The sequence below is a fragment of the Gymnogyps californianus genome, chromosome 12, assembly GCF_018139145.2.
Source record: "Gymnogyps californianus isolate 813 chromosome 12, ASM1813914v2, whole genome shotgun sequence".
Taxonomy (NCBI): Eukaryota; Metazoa; Chordata; class Aves; order Accipitriformes; family Cathartidae; genus Gymnogyps; species Gymnogyps californianus.
In genome coordinates this window covers 13291529-13306427 of record NC_059482.1, presented here as the reverse complement: position 1 = coordinate 13306427, position 14899 = coordinate 13291529, and the positions used below count along the sequence as shown (strand labels likewise).

At 40.3% G+C, this 14899-nt stretch overlaps 1 protein-coding gene across 1 annotated transcript in view; it reads left to right on the top strand.

Moving 5' to 3' along the window:
* Window positions 1–13152, top strand: part of ZNF536 (zinc finger protein 536) — a 250025-nt gene extending 236873 nt beyond the window's left edge. The window contains exon 6 of the mRNA XM_050904238.1: window positions 12917–13152. Coding sequence (XP_050760195.1) covers window positions 12917–13152 — 236 coding nt within the window. The remainder of the gene's footprint in view (window positions 1–12916) is intronic.
* The last annotated feature ends 1747 nt before the right edge of the window (window positions 13153–14899 follow it).

The following is a 14899-nucleotide window of genomic DNA, read 5'->3' as shown; positions in this document are numbered from 1 at the left end:
AGGGCAGCATTTTGCCCTTAGGACTGAATTTCCCAACTGACTATTCTTTTAGACTGTCTTTTGATTAACAATCTGTTTGCAGCAGGCTAGGGCCAGAGAGGCAGCGTATACCCCACTGTTCAAATCTGTGGCAAAATATTCTATGGAGAGCTACTTAATAAAAATCAACTTGCTCCAATAGTCATTGAGAAATACCTCAACTGTTAGCAATCAATTGAGGACTGAGTTGGGGGGAAAAAAAAACCCAAACAACAAAAGGACATCAAAGAGGTTCTCATTCCCAGTCTATTGCTCTATTTAAGGGTCCTATAATTCGGTGAGGTTGTGTGCTAAATAATTTGTAAGCCTTCAGAACATCCAGGTTATTGTTTGTGGACAGATGGTGCATCACATTTTATTGCTTATTCCTTCTGTGGTTTCTCATATGCAGGACTGATGTGCACTCCGAAGTCTTTGTTTCCTTGCTAAAATCTCTAATCTAAAACAGGCAATCAAGCACACAGACAGTGCTTCAGAAAGCATAATCATAGTTTTAAAGGGGGAAAAAACATTTCGGCTGCAGTTAGGAAGCAGATGTGTTCCCTGAAAATGCAAAAGGTTATCAGAAGGTATTAAAATAGGAAAATAGATATGGAATTTGGGAGCGCTGGGGAGAGCATGTATTTTATTTCAGTACTGCGGGGTAGGTGTGCCTTTTCCTAGGCTACCTGCTTTGTATCTGGCTCTCTGTGGAGCTGGTGTAGCGAAAGCCTTCGGAGACCGGCTTTTGCTTCCACCTTTCCCCCTGAGATTGGCAGTCTTTGTCTTTTACAGGCAAGGAGCAGCCGTGTTGTGATCCTGGAACCGCTGCCGCCCCGAAGAGTTAAATCATGTTGATATACAGGAAGGAAATGGAATAGACTAACTCTACTCTTTTCTTCCTACGGATTTTTCTTTTTATTCTGAAGATAGAATTACTGTTTGTAAGCATCTGAAAGTCATTAGTGGCTCTGCAGTCTGTCAGGTGCCGACGCAAAAAACTGCTGAAACTGAACGGGTTCCTGTGCGGAGTGCTGGGAATTTGTCATGTGCTGATGAGCAGTTATAATAATATATGAGCAAATCACAAGCATTCTGCAAATTAATCAAATTTTTTTTCCCCTTCTCCCTTGTCTCTGGGAGAGTGGCTTTGCCGGCAGACGTAGGTGAAGCAGTTTTACTCACAGATGGTAGCTCTGGCATCAGATGGAATTTATATAACAGTAATTCTGATTTCCTGCCAAAGTAGCACTGAAAACACCAGGGAGATTGTACAAGACAAGTCATGTGGTTTTGCTGAGGTTGTTGTGGGAAGTTTAAGGGGGGAAATCTCAAATTTTCCTCTTTGCATTTATTGTTTCAGCCTGAAGGGCCAGAAATTGTACACCATTCTGCCACAGGCGAAATCCAACACATCTTTTTTTATGAATTGCACTGAAAGAGTGCTTCCCAGCTGTTGAAACTGCTGGCGGGGAGGGAGCCACATGACTCCTCATCCTTTCCCTTTCCGTACAAGGATTAAAGGAGGGAGGGTTCAAAAGGTTGCTGCACTACATCTTGGAGTGAGGCAGGGTCTCCCTTCCCAGGAAGCGATGCCATGTTCACTTAGGTTATACTCCCTCTGGCATAACGAAATGGGGGGGGGGCTTTCAGGAGCTTTGGTAAACACATCAGCAAAGGCTCTTCCTCCTCATTAAAACGGGGTTTTTTTTGAATGAGGTTAGTCGAGTAGATTAAGGTTATTAGTTGCGTCTCCGCTGACATTTCCAGTTTGATCAGTAAAAAGCAGAAACATGGGGTTTTTTGCCCATTAAGGGTAAGTGCTTGGTGCACTTGTTATACAGCCCAACCATGTACCAATTTGATGGTGGGTCCAATCCTGACCTCATTCAGAGCAGCGCAGATCAGTTCAAAACGTGGGCTTGTAACAAGGATGTGAGAACAGAATCAGGCCCTGTGGCTTTTGAATCAGATCGTGCTTTTAAAAACAAAAGCAGTCTTCCCTAGAAAAATATTACGGTGTTTTTATAATAGCAGCATATTGAGTAATGCATGGGGCATAGCAAGACTGCTGTGACACTAAAAGAAAAAAATAGAGGCGAGCAGAACGGGAGAACTTTCAGGGGCTGTTTTTAATAAAGAGGTGAATTCTTTCTGCAGTAGGAAAAATGATAAAAAGATGGCGTATCAGCTACATTATGCAACAAAGTAATGCTGCTGTGTTTTTATAATGTAAGGCACTGCCCATTTGTTTTGGTTTACGTGACTGCAGTGAAATAAGTGGATTAGACTGAAACTTTAGCATGCTTCATTGCAGCTGGTTGCAGACATCTGTCATTCCTCAGCCATACATTCTGGATCATGCCAAGAAGAAAAAGCAAAGTCTGACACCTTTCATTTTAGAGAGCCTTTTATAGAAAAGAAAAGGAGAAGGGGAAAAAGCATTTCCTTTGTGACTTAATAAAAAAGACACTTTTCCTGAGACATCAACAGTAGTTTCCAGAGGGAGAGGTCCTGCAAAGTTAATGCCTAATTTATTCTTTGCAGCCTTTTAATTTTTACTGCTTCAGCTCCCGATTTGTTGAATGGGATATGATAAAAATAGGTATTTTTTTTACAGACACATTAGCTATATGTACCCCTATGTAGGAAATGCGCCTGATGAGAGGTGGGTTGCTGTGAGTCCCCACTCAGGCTGTGCTCGTGGTAATTCAGTGCAGTGATGGCACATAATGCTGCAGCATTGCCGATAATGAGTTGTTCTGTGAACTACACTCACAAAATCCCATAAACAGATAATAGTAATGTTTTAGCGGAATGATTAGTGGGGTTGTGAGCTACTCGTGGATAATTTGAAATATTAGCTATTAGTGAGCTGGATATTTATTTACTTAAAGTGTTTTGTTTTTCCTCAGTCTCTTTACTAACATGTCATTGTAGATAGAGAATCATGAGGTACATGTCAAGTTATAATGTAACAAAATACCATCTAAATTACCCCAGTTATGTAACAAAGCAACAACTAAAATTAAAGGAGAACATGCTTAGCCTAAGTGACATCATACATGCAGAAAACAATTATTCTAGCTTAGGGTCCCACTTCAACAAACGTTATAGCACGTGGATAATTCCATCCCTTCCCATTTAGGTGATTTGTGGACCACGGGACTGATGGGGAGACTCCCGATCCTTACCTGCCTGTGTATAGAGGGACAGGTCTTTGCATGGCGCAGGCTGCCTGGCTGTCCTGTTCAACACCAACTGAGGATATGACACATTGAAATGTGGGCAGGAAAAATTTAGAAAGCTGACTATGGGATTTTTTAAATTCCATTCCACCAAATAAAATAAATAAGCTCAAGACAGTTGCCCAGAGTGAAAGAGAAAATGCTATTGTATTTATGAATCGCTAGGCAGAATAAAGGATATGTGGTAGCAAAATGTCATCACTGACAAGGCCTTTCCTATTAGCACCTCTGAATTGCACAATCTCTTTACTAAAATCCCAGTGCCACCAGTACAGCATTTATTCTGGGAAATCATAGGTACATTAAATTCAAATTGAGCATCATTCCAGAAGTCCTAAATGCTCCCTGAAATAATAAATATTTACTGAGACAATTAAAAAATATGACAGAACATTAGACAGAAAACTTGTGAATGACCTAGTAGGAAAACTGAAATATTTTGCTCAAGGGGGTTAGAATGGGAATGTAATGTTATTGACATGATTAAAACAAGTAAAGGAGTGAATAGACATAACAATTAATTGAAATATGTAAGTAAAGGCAAAGGTGGGACTCTGAACATGTAATTTTTATAATCAGAAGAACTCAGGGATAGTTAGTATTAAAGAAAAGCCTGCCACTTACCTTCGAAATACGTTTCCTTAGCTGCAGTGTACTTGGTTCCCCAAAGCATAAGAGAAAGAGAAGGCTGTCAGAGGGCTATAACTCACTTACCCCCTGGGCTTGGGTACCTCTCTCCTCTCGTGCGGAGGGGCCCAGGCTGCAGAGATGAAGGGATGTGCCGGCTTTGCCTCCGGGCTTTGGGAGAACAAGAACTGGTACTGGAGTGGGGGGCATGGCTGGAGATGCATGCTTATATTTTTGGCCAAGCTGTTGTGAGTTTAGGATTACGAAAGGGATTATGATTGAGGAATTTATAAATTGCCGTAACCATTGCCATCATGAATTTAGTCAGAGGTGGCCCGCTCTTTACAACAGGTACGTAGTGCCCTTGATAAAAACTCTGTCCTCTACTTATGTGTATAAACCAAAGTAAATAAATATGAAAAATTAAATGTAATTAAATTTCACAAAGCATGGGACAATGATAGTCTGGCATTTCAAGCTCAATCAATGACAGCATTCCCACTAACCTCGTTTGGAGCCCGCTGAGGCACCGGGCTCGTAACTCATGTTGTCATGTCAAAACCCAAACTGGTGTGCCGTCGTGCACGGGGTGCTGCGCCGTGACGGGCGGATGCACCCGCCGGCAGTGGTCTGAAATACACAGGTCCTTAGAAAGCAGTCTTCAGCTGTTTTTTCAGAATTTTTGTTTTACAAGGTTCACATAATGTTTAATATTTGTTTAGGAGGACCTTTTCAGCTATTCTGCTGATGCTTTTCCTTTTTTCAAAGAAAAGATCCGTTTCCCTTCTAAATCAAAAGTTCCTGTATTAAAAGCTTACTCTTCTGAAAAAGAAACAAATTCTGTGCTAAGTGTCTGGAGCTGAGTAATCTTGTTATTTTATCAGCTCTGCAAGAAATGGGAAATGTTTGTTTTCCCAGGAATTGCAAGTCTCCGTTCTACCATCAGTGACTTCACTAGCCATTTTGTAATTTGCTTGTATTTAGTGCACTGCAGAGTGCTAACAAGTTCCTCAGTCTACCTCCAAATAATTACAATTTCTATGTTCTATATAACAAAGGTAACAAGTGTTAAATTAGTGATGTTTTCCATAATTTTGTGACTGACTTGTTTAGTAAGTTAAAAGCATGTGCATGAAGGACAGTGGTAGAATTTTCTACTTGTTTATCACGAGTGTCCGGGTGGCTGTTAGCCTCTGTGTCATACTAATCTACCTTGGGCTGTTTTACATAGCAGGGTTGGTTTGTTGGTGGGGCTTTTTTTCTTCTTTTGCTTTTAAAGGAAAATTTAGTGTGTGGTAATTAGTGATTGTAACCTTTTGAGACAGGAATTGAACTGCTACTTTAAGTGCAGCTTTTATTTTAGGGGGAATGTGTGAGATTAACTTAATCTTTTAATAATATGTGTTAAAGACAAAGTGTAGCATCAACTTTTGCTTTTCCCTGTCATCATTAAACCCTTTAGTGTACTCATCAGCAAGTTGAAATACCTATTCAGAAACACCAAGCACTGTATAATATACTAAATCAAGAGCAGACTCCACCTTTGATTACATTTCAGAAAAGCCATGTAGGTATCTGAGGGTTTAATTTGATCCAATGAATGGATCAAAGTTTTTACTTTTTACTTTTTTAAAGTAAAAATCCTTGAAACAAATTAGTTACAGATTAGGTCTTTTCATTCTCCAGCTCTTCTGCAGCCAATGATGGTTCAGTCATTTGCCACCCTGCTATTGCAGACGCCTGTAGACCGAATGTCCGTCTCAGCAAAACACCAGGGCCACGGTGCCACGTGGTGGCTTGAACATGGGTGCTGGCCTCAGGACGGTGCTGTACACCACGTTAATCCCTACAGGGGATTCCTTCTGGATCGCTAACCTGCCACTGTAGACTTCACAGGTGGATAAGCCCTACTAGTTTTTGGGTAATTTTTCCAAACGTCCTTAATGCATTTATTTAGGATCAAGCTGGTGGCCGTGTTTTGCCACGAGCTGGGTCTTTACCCCAAACTTATCCTGCCCTAATTAAGATCTTTCCTGTAACCCACAGCAAAAGAAAGACTCTTCCAGGTGGCAGTTCACGTGTTCGGACCTGAGCTGCCCCTGGAAGCGTCTGCTCTGTATTAACAAGGGGGGATCTAGGTAACTCGTCTGGTGCCTCTTATCATGAACAATTCCTGTGATTACTCTTAGGACTATTTGCAGGATTGAGCTTGGTAATGAAGGAATCCAGTCGAATGGAGGGTGATCAGGGGGCTGCCACAGCTTTAGGTGTCCCATGGGAAACACATAACCCAAAGCCTTAGCTTTGGTAGGTGAAAATGTTCCCAGACCTTCCTAAAATGCAGATTCTCATGCTTCTTTTGTATATACTTCTACAGTAAACCATCAGAAAAGCCTCAGACAAGGCTTTGCGTTTTTATGGCTTTTCCTGGTCAACATGAAATAGAGAGTTTTTAAAATTTAATTTCCTTTTTTGTAATCCAATAAACATACAAACTTCACAGAATATTGTAATTTTCCCAGAAGACCACCTTGGTTGGTCCTGGACCTGTGTGTAAATAAACATATACTTTTCAATTGTTTTATAAAAACTTTTATTACATGTATGGACCTGATTGGATGTACTTTAATCTGTCTGGTATTTTGGGAGTTTCATAAAATGCATATTTTGAGACCAATAAAGTGGAATGGCTCAATCAGAGCCATTATTGTCTATTGGACGAATATATTTATTCAGCATTTTCCCATCCATACTGTTATGCTCCAGATCAGAATGGCTGCTTTAGAGCCATTCTGCTCTCCTGGGTAATGCATACAGTACTTGGGATGTTTGCTGTGGATAGTAAATGTATTTATGAAAATTTATACGTTAAAAAAAGGAAATCGCACTAGCCAAGATTTAAATGAAAATAGTTCTCCCTTTGCAAATGCTTGTTATTATGCTATAATAGCGTTACTTTAAAATGGCAGTGTTCACCAAGATGCCTGGGACCCGGAGGCTGTGGTCTGAGAAAGCCATGAGTTCAGCCCAGTAGTCACTGCCAGAGAACGGGAAACGCTCCAAGAGTCTTTCTTCCTACACAGAAAGCATACGGCCATCACTGCCTGCTGTTACTTCTGAGGCAACACGCACTTCATCTGTTTAAAGACGGTTGTACCTCAAATACAAGCTTGTGTAGGAAAAAAGATTTAAAGCGTCTCTTCCCGAGGAGGTCCAGGCTCACTGAAGGTTTGAATGTGGCTTGCTGACTTTGCACTGCAGCAGATGTGTGATTACACGGACCGTTCCACCAGCAACGTTGTGGGACTGAGCATCTCGGTGCAGGAGGCAGTGGCCATCCATCCTAAGCCACTGCAGCTGGTCCTGCAAGAGTGCCTGGTCGTGGCTGGAGGTGGTCCTGGCCGTTTGGGTTTGCTACAGCAGCCCGAGAGGTCAAGTCCAAACCTTCAGTGTCCAACATCTCAACTAAAGAGATTTGCCTCCAAGAAATTCAAACCTTTGAGGCTTTTCAAATATTTCTTAGTGAGGGAGTAATTGATTTGTTTTAAGGAGGTAATTGGTGTTATTTTTGATTTTCACCAAAAGGATATTCTTAAACCAGGCAAAGAAATCTGAAATGAGTTTGCCATATTGCATTGCAGTAAGTGCTATAGCCATTGGCCATCTAACGAAAAACATTCTGTCAGATAATCATGGCCATTTTTGCATTTTAAGGGAACAAATGTCATATCTAAGAAACACATTTTATTCAGGACTTAATTATAATTTATAGTACATTGCACAGCATTTGTCTTCTGTTCATCATTTTATTGCTCTTCTGCCTTTTCCCTAAATTTATGCATTAAATTGTGTGTCTGTGTGTCTGTATGCATGTATCTGTGTGTATATATGTACACATATGCAATACAATAAAAAGTGGTGTAGTGGGGACAACAGACGGCTTGTGTGTGATGTATTATTGGCATTTTTCTTTCAAATTGCCGTTTTCTTGCTGCTTTGGGAGAAAGCCATGATTTTGCTGTGATTAGTACACTTTTAACAATCTGGAATAAATTCCTGATCTTATTCATGTGACTAGTCCAATGCCCATTTTTACGTTTTAGTGCAAACCCCTACATATGTGCTTGTAATACCACAAAAATAAGATGTTTCTTTGTGGAAATTTTTATAGAATTTGGATGCCGATCAAGTATTTTTAGAAGTGGAGAATTAATGTGGCTTGACCATGTAAATGATTTTTTTAATGAAAAAGACTTTAGTCTTCATCATTCTTTCTCTCTCTCTCTTGTTTGTATATTCCTTTGTGCTAATCTTAAATAATGGATCCATATCAAAGTTAATAAATTAGTAACTATTAGCAGTGTTTGGTTTACAGTAAGTAACCCAATGACACTTCGTTGACATTGACTTCTTATGTGTTCCAATAATATATTTTGAGTTTTAAAGATAAGACAAAGGAAAATAGGTTTAGCAAGTATTTGAATCCTTAGCAATTCACGGGCAATGGCTTTGTTTAAATCCAAGGCTGCTGCTTTAAATATACTTTCCTTTAAATGGTCCTGAACCCCAGACTTTGAGATCCATGTCTTTCTCAAAACCTGCGTTTTCTGACTCTGTTCAGCTGACGCACCATGTTGGGCAGCATCAGTCATGCCATGTTATGAAACCTAACGCGATGTGACTGATGCAGGCTGACATGACGTGTCACAAAGCAACATATCAGATCACAAACTTGAAAGAAAAGAAAACAAACTTTTTTTTTTTCTCAAAGCCTAAATAAAAGAAGCAGCATATATTTTTAAAAAGGTGGACTAGTTTCAAATGTTGAGGGATTTTTCTAAGTATCAGTCCCACAGAAAAGTTGTCCATCCTGACCAGAAAGTACCTCCCGTCCACACTCCTTGTTCTCTCCAGGGTACAGTCAAAACTAGAGAAGATGATGAGCCTAGGTCATCTCAGCACTCCTGCCATTGCTGGGTCTGATCCTAGAAGGTTTAGATCACCTTCAGAGAACCGGCTTCAGGAGGTGCCGGAGGTAATCACCCTTCCTGGGGAAATCTGCACCTTCTAAATATGTTCTTTGAGTCCAGCTACCATTGTTGTCATTTTAGCTAATTTTTATTGTTATTTTCTGCTGTTCCATTTCTTTAGTCTGTCAGCTTCCATCCAGAGGATTACAAAGTCCCTTCACACACTCAGTCACAGAATTCACAGAAGATTGCTCCACAACAGGATTATTTCAGCTGCAAACAATACATTGTCCTCTATCCTCACTTTTTAATCGGAGAAAGATGCACCATAGTTTGCCCCCCTTGTTGGCCCATGTATTAGTCTAATTCTCCTTACTACAAATGCAATGCATTACACATTATCTCCTGAACTATCAGGAAGATTTCTCTTTTTTTTAAAGGGCTTTCATATAATTTTATTGGAAGATATATGGTGGGTAAAATATATATGAACTATAGCTTGCTAAGAAAGAACCTACCAACCACTGCTAGATAAAACGTTATAAATTTATTGCCAACTTATCTGGGAAGGGTTATTTTAAGAGCCTGCTGCCCACAACAAGTTTTTGAGCTAAAATTAATGGATAGGATACCTAAGAGAAATGGGCATTTTCCTTCACCCCTTAGTTACAAGCAAATTGCAGATATTGTTATCTTTGCAAGTGAGAATAATCTCTAGTTTTTGTACTACTTCTGCTGTAAACAATGTACCGCTTGCTTTCCTATGACCCTCACTCTGTATACATATTTATATATTATTCATACCGGATTAAAAATGAATGTGCTCTTTACCACAGTTGTACTGCATAGTGACAATACAAATTAACTTATTGTGTACTTACTTTTCACAAGGCAGTGATGTGAAATTTTGATGGCCTGAAAAAGTAAGTTGTGGGGGAGGCAACGCAGAACTGAATCCTTGTAGGTGCACTTTATATTGTCTGATTTATTAAAGTGCATTGAATTAATAAATGACATTCTCTGTATGGAATTGCAGGGGTTTGAACTTGGTTCGGTGGTGGGCAGAAAGAGTTCGCTTTTAGTCTGGCACATGTGAGGCGGTTAGCTCCATCCATGCTTTGTGGATTCCTTGTTTAGAAGTTGTTCTTTGCAGGAAAGAGTTAGGATGGCCATTTAATGACAGCTGCCTGTGGGCAAAGCGTTAAGAGCTGCTTGGTGAGGTCTCACACTGTTGGCTAGTGGTACCAATTCTGGCTAAAACTGTCCAGTGTATTTCCGTGCTACATGATGCTTGAGGGGTTCAGAGGGTGACTGATGGGCGCGTTGTGCCTGCTCGTTCCTGGAGTCCCATCGCTCTGTCTGTGCTCCCTGCACGCTGCTCTGCAAGCAGTTATCAGGGACATTATATTTTCTATGGTACATCCAGTCACTGGCCATTGCAGCACAGGAGAAGGACCAAATAAACAGGTTATCTTTTTGCTTTTTCCATGGCATCAATAAAACCAGAGTAAATAACGCTGGAGGGCAAGTTGTACCGTTTGTCACAACTTAGCAGGGCGTCTTCTGTTCTTAGCAAGGGAACCAGTTGTCAGATGGTCAAATGAAACACTGGAAATACTGGAAGGGAGCTGGTGTTGCTGCTGTAGATAGTCTCACATCTCAGTGGATGTGACAGTGGCAGGTCTTTATCTTTTGGAGAAAGGGAAAAATCACTTCAGTTCTTCACAGAGCAAGTCTCCCTCCCCTTTACCCAGCAGTTCTTCCACTTTGGCCAAGGCATTTTGGCACCTCCCCAAGCAGAGTACGCCACAGACACCTTAACTCTGCCTGGTCAGAGGCATTACCCAGGAGGCAGAAAAAGGACAAGGAAAGAAAGAGTCCAGAACCCAGCTGTGAATTCTGGTGACTTTATCCGTCTCTGACAAACAACAGGGGAGATGTAATTGTTTTCTTAGATTTTTTTTCTGAGTTTTCAAATATTTCTAGATTTTCTGAAACAATGAAAATCAGACTTTCTCTGGACCTTCTTCATACCCGGACAGTTTTGAGAGTGCTTCCAGTTTTCAAAACTATTATATTCAAAATTTTTCAAGCATATTTATGCTTCTGTATTGATTTTGGAACTGAGTCTAAGAGACACTAGGGACACCTTCAATTTCTTCGTTGACTATTTCCTCATATCTTCCCACTGAAATTTTTCTATAAAAGCCCAATCCAATTTCTGTAACATTATCTATGCAGGTTTCTTCCATTGCTGTTGCTATGAAATTTTCCACTGGAATTTGACTTTGTAATGATTAGCAGCTTACAGATTTAATTTCTTTTTCCTTATGAAGTTGTTGAGGAAAATGTCTGTCTTTGTCCCAGGAGAGAACTAGAAGATCGACCCACACTCCATCCCAAGATTTATGCATAAACGTGCACGTAGGACATCTTGCGGGGATGGCCACACTTCTGGCAGTCTTCTACTTGTAAAAGCAAAGGGTGGAGGGGAGCTTTCCATCCTTGAAAAAGGAAACATGACTGTAGTCCTGGGGCATAGGGCTTAGGTCACTGTGAACTGGACTTAACACTTCTTTCCTCCTGGGTAGCAAGCAGTATGTTTTGGAGGACTCAGCCTTCAAGTGGTAGTTTTGACGTTACAGTAAAAATGGCAAGTTATTTGAACAACCCGGAGCACTAATGCTGGCTCAGGTGAATTTAGTCTGCTAGAGATGCTCATGCTGGTGTGCCAGCAACAGCACGAGGTTAAAACCAGCAGTTATCCAGGCTCCCGTCTGTGCTGGGAGGACTACGGTAGCATTCCCACGCCAGTATGGGTAACATCGGACCAGTGTACATCAAGCGTCTATTTGCTTATCTGTTAAATTCCCACCTAAAATAGAGGTGAGATGGTCCCAGCCCCTTCCCACATAGCGGGAAGCATAGTCCTCCTCCTCTGCTACACCACCTTCTGTTTTATGCCTGCTAGGTAGTACCGTGACAGCAAAGGAAAATGCGCTCTTCAAATGTGGAGATAGGGTATTGTTTTTCACTTATCCTGGCTTTATGTAGATGGTCTGGCACATTTATTTATTCATTTATTTGAGCAAATTAAAGCAAGCTAAGCGCATTTGACCTCAGATGGTCCTGGTTTAAGTTAATTTGAGAGACAAAGCTCATAAAGTTCCAGTAAAACACATCAACAACTTCCCAGCATAGGTTGAAATGTGATTGCTGAAACATAACCTCCAAAACCAGACACAGCACGGAGATGCAAAGTCACAATAATCTGAAAAATATGGGAGAGTATATTGATAGCCTTACTAAGAAGTGATATCTTTCATTCATGCCTTCGTTTTGCAGTCGGTCGCTGTTTCACCCACAAGAAGTGCATCTATCAGATTTTGTGCATTAACATTCCTTTTCTAATCTAGCTTGGACATTTTATTTTAAAGCAGGTGATAACCTCAGGCCCCGTTATGCGCTTGCGTATCTTTACTCACAGGAGTAATCTCACTGGAGTAAATGTTTGCAGGTTTGAGGCCTTGGTTATCTCAATCCATTATTTCTTTCCATTAAAAAGTAATCTGTGTGATTAAAATAAAACATACAATCCTTTACTCAGAAACCCACCCAAAGACAAAGTGTGTTTATTAGACTAAGGGTCTGCACACTGTCATCCTTGAATTGCACTTCAATAAAAAAGATAATTAACAAATGTAAAAGAAGGCAGTCTTGTACACGATTGCACTGTATTTACAAGAGTTTAGTTTGGATCGCAGGCTGAAGGATTTACAGCCGGGTCTGAGGAGGGAGATGAAATAGCCGCGCTTCTCCAGAAAATCTGAAGCAGAGAATTTTTAAAATGCAGCTTTTTAACTAGGCGTCATGCAAATACCACAGATTTCTTATTCTTGCTGAAGACACGCGGCACTGTCCTCCATCCAACAGGAGGGATTTCTGCTGGGGGGACTCCGGCGTGTTCGGTTTTGTCAGGCTGTGCAACGGGCGGGTTTGCAGGCGCCGCGTACATAAAATAAAAACCTAACCAGACTCTCGTCTGTCACGCAGGTCACAGGCCTTTCCAGTGCAGATACTGCCCGTACAGTGCCTCTCAGAAGGGAAATCTGAAGACCCATGTTCTCTGTGTCCATCGCATGCCTTTTGACAACAGCCAGTATCCCGACCGCAGGTTCAAGCGCTCCAGAGTTGACTCCGAAGCTTCTGGGAATTTGGAGGAACCTGCAGCTGTCAAGCCGGGGAGCTCGGCAGAGCTAACGGAGGAGGGCAGCAAGGCCCAGGAGTGATGCAGCTCGGCGGATCCGTCTCCATACTGCAGTAGCCTTTTACACTGGGTTTAGATATGCGTTTGGATGAGGGTCGGCTAACTGCCTTCCAAGCGAAAGAATGGCGTGCAAATTCCCAGAAGTGTACAGGATGCTGAAAACATTCAAATATATGTATATGTACATGTACACACACGTGCATATATATATATTTACACACACACAGAGATATTCAGTCAGACACACATTGAATATATATCTACACACACACACACACAGAAAATACACACATTCCGTACGTGTGTGTGTGTGTGTTTAAATATATATATTACACACGCAAAATAAATTTCCAGCCCTTGAAAATGGCTGCTAAACTGTTACCTGGCAACAAGTACTTCCAAACAAAGTAGGTGGGATAATAAAGTGATTTAAAAATGTTAGGAGGTCGTTAGTTATTTAAAAAGTAGGGCAATTTCAAACTTTAAAGTGGTCTTTGTCCAAAAATAATGCTCTTAACAGAAAAATGATACCGTCTAAACGATTTAGTGTTGCCTTGAAGATTGAGGGGCTGTGTTTTCATTGTTGAAAACACCTTTATAATATGACACCAGCTGCTGTCATTTGCCTAGCATAGTAATGAGATGTGTTGGTAGACTGCCATGGTGCCAGTCTGACTGGAGCTGTCATTGCAGAGAAAATCAATTCAAGTGGTGTTGCAACTGCAGTATAGGAGAAACCTTAGACGGCCCATAAGCTAGGGTCAGTACTGACCTATATTGAAAAGTATTGTGATATTACATTTTCTTTTTTTTTTAATATACAGCCAAATGAATCAATGGTTAGAAAAAATCTGCAGCCCGATGTGTGATTGCAGATTTGAAATGTAATTCCATTATTCGTAATCATCTTGCAGTATTGAGGGAAATGCTTTGATTCTTTTTTTTTCCTTGTTAATGAAGAAGTAAGTTGCTATAAAAGTAGAAGTACAATATATAGAAATATTGTTTAGTGAAACTAGTCAGCCTTATTTATAGAAGGTGCTGGTGAGAAACAGAATTTTATTACATAGAAGGTTGGTAATTATTTTTTCTTCTTCTGTCCTTTTCTTTTCTTGTTGTTTTCTTTCAAGGTTCCTTTAAATTCCCCCCCTTTTTTTTTTTTACACTTGAATGAAGGATTCCCCAGTCATGGTTAATTTTCATGTGTTAGTTTTTGTAAGTGTTACAGACATAGTGCAGAAGTTTCTTCTGGAGCAAGCTCTTGTAAAGTGGCTTGACCTAAAATATGAATCCGAACTTCCTGCTCTTTGTCTCTAATGAAGAAAAGTGTTTTAGCTGATATTTCTTTCGTTTTGTAAAACAAATGCGTTCTATATTTTTGCAGATTTTAGCTTTTTTACTGATTGGATGCTCCAAATTTAGGAAGGTCTTTGCCACATAAGAAGCTTTTGAGAGACTATAATGAACCACATACTTAAAAAAAGTAAGAAAAATAACTAAAGGTTTATTCCGAAATTCTCTGAATGGCATAAAATTTTAGCCTTCTAATGTACTTCCTTTGATAGAAGCAAAATTGGTGCTGTTTATTGTGATGGTAGAGAAGTATTAACAGCTTCTAAAACAAAATCATCCAGACAAAAAAAAAAAAAAAGAAAAAAAAAGGTAAAAAAAAAAAGTCAATATTTCCTTGCAGGCTGGGAGCACAGAGTAAAACCCCAGGGCCTTAAAACTTCAGCTCTGCCTAAAGCAGTTTACAAAAAATACTAAAC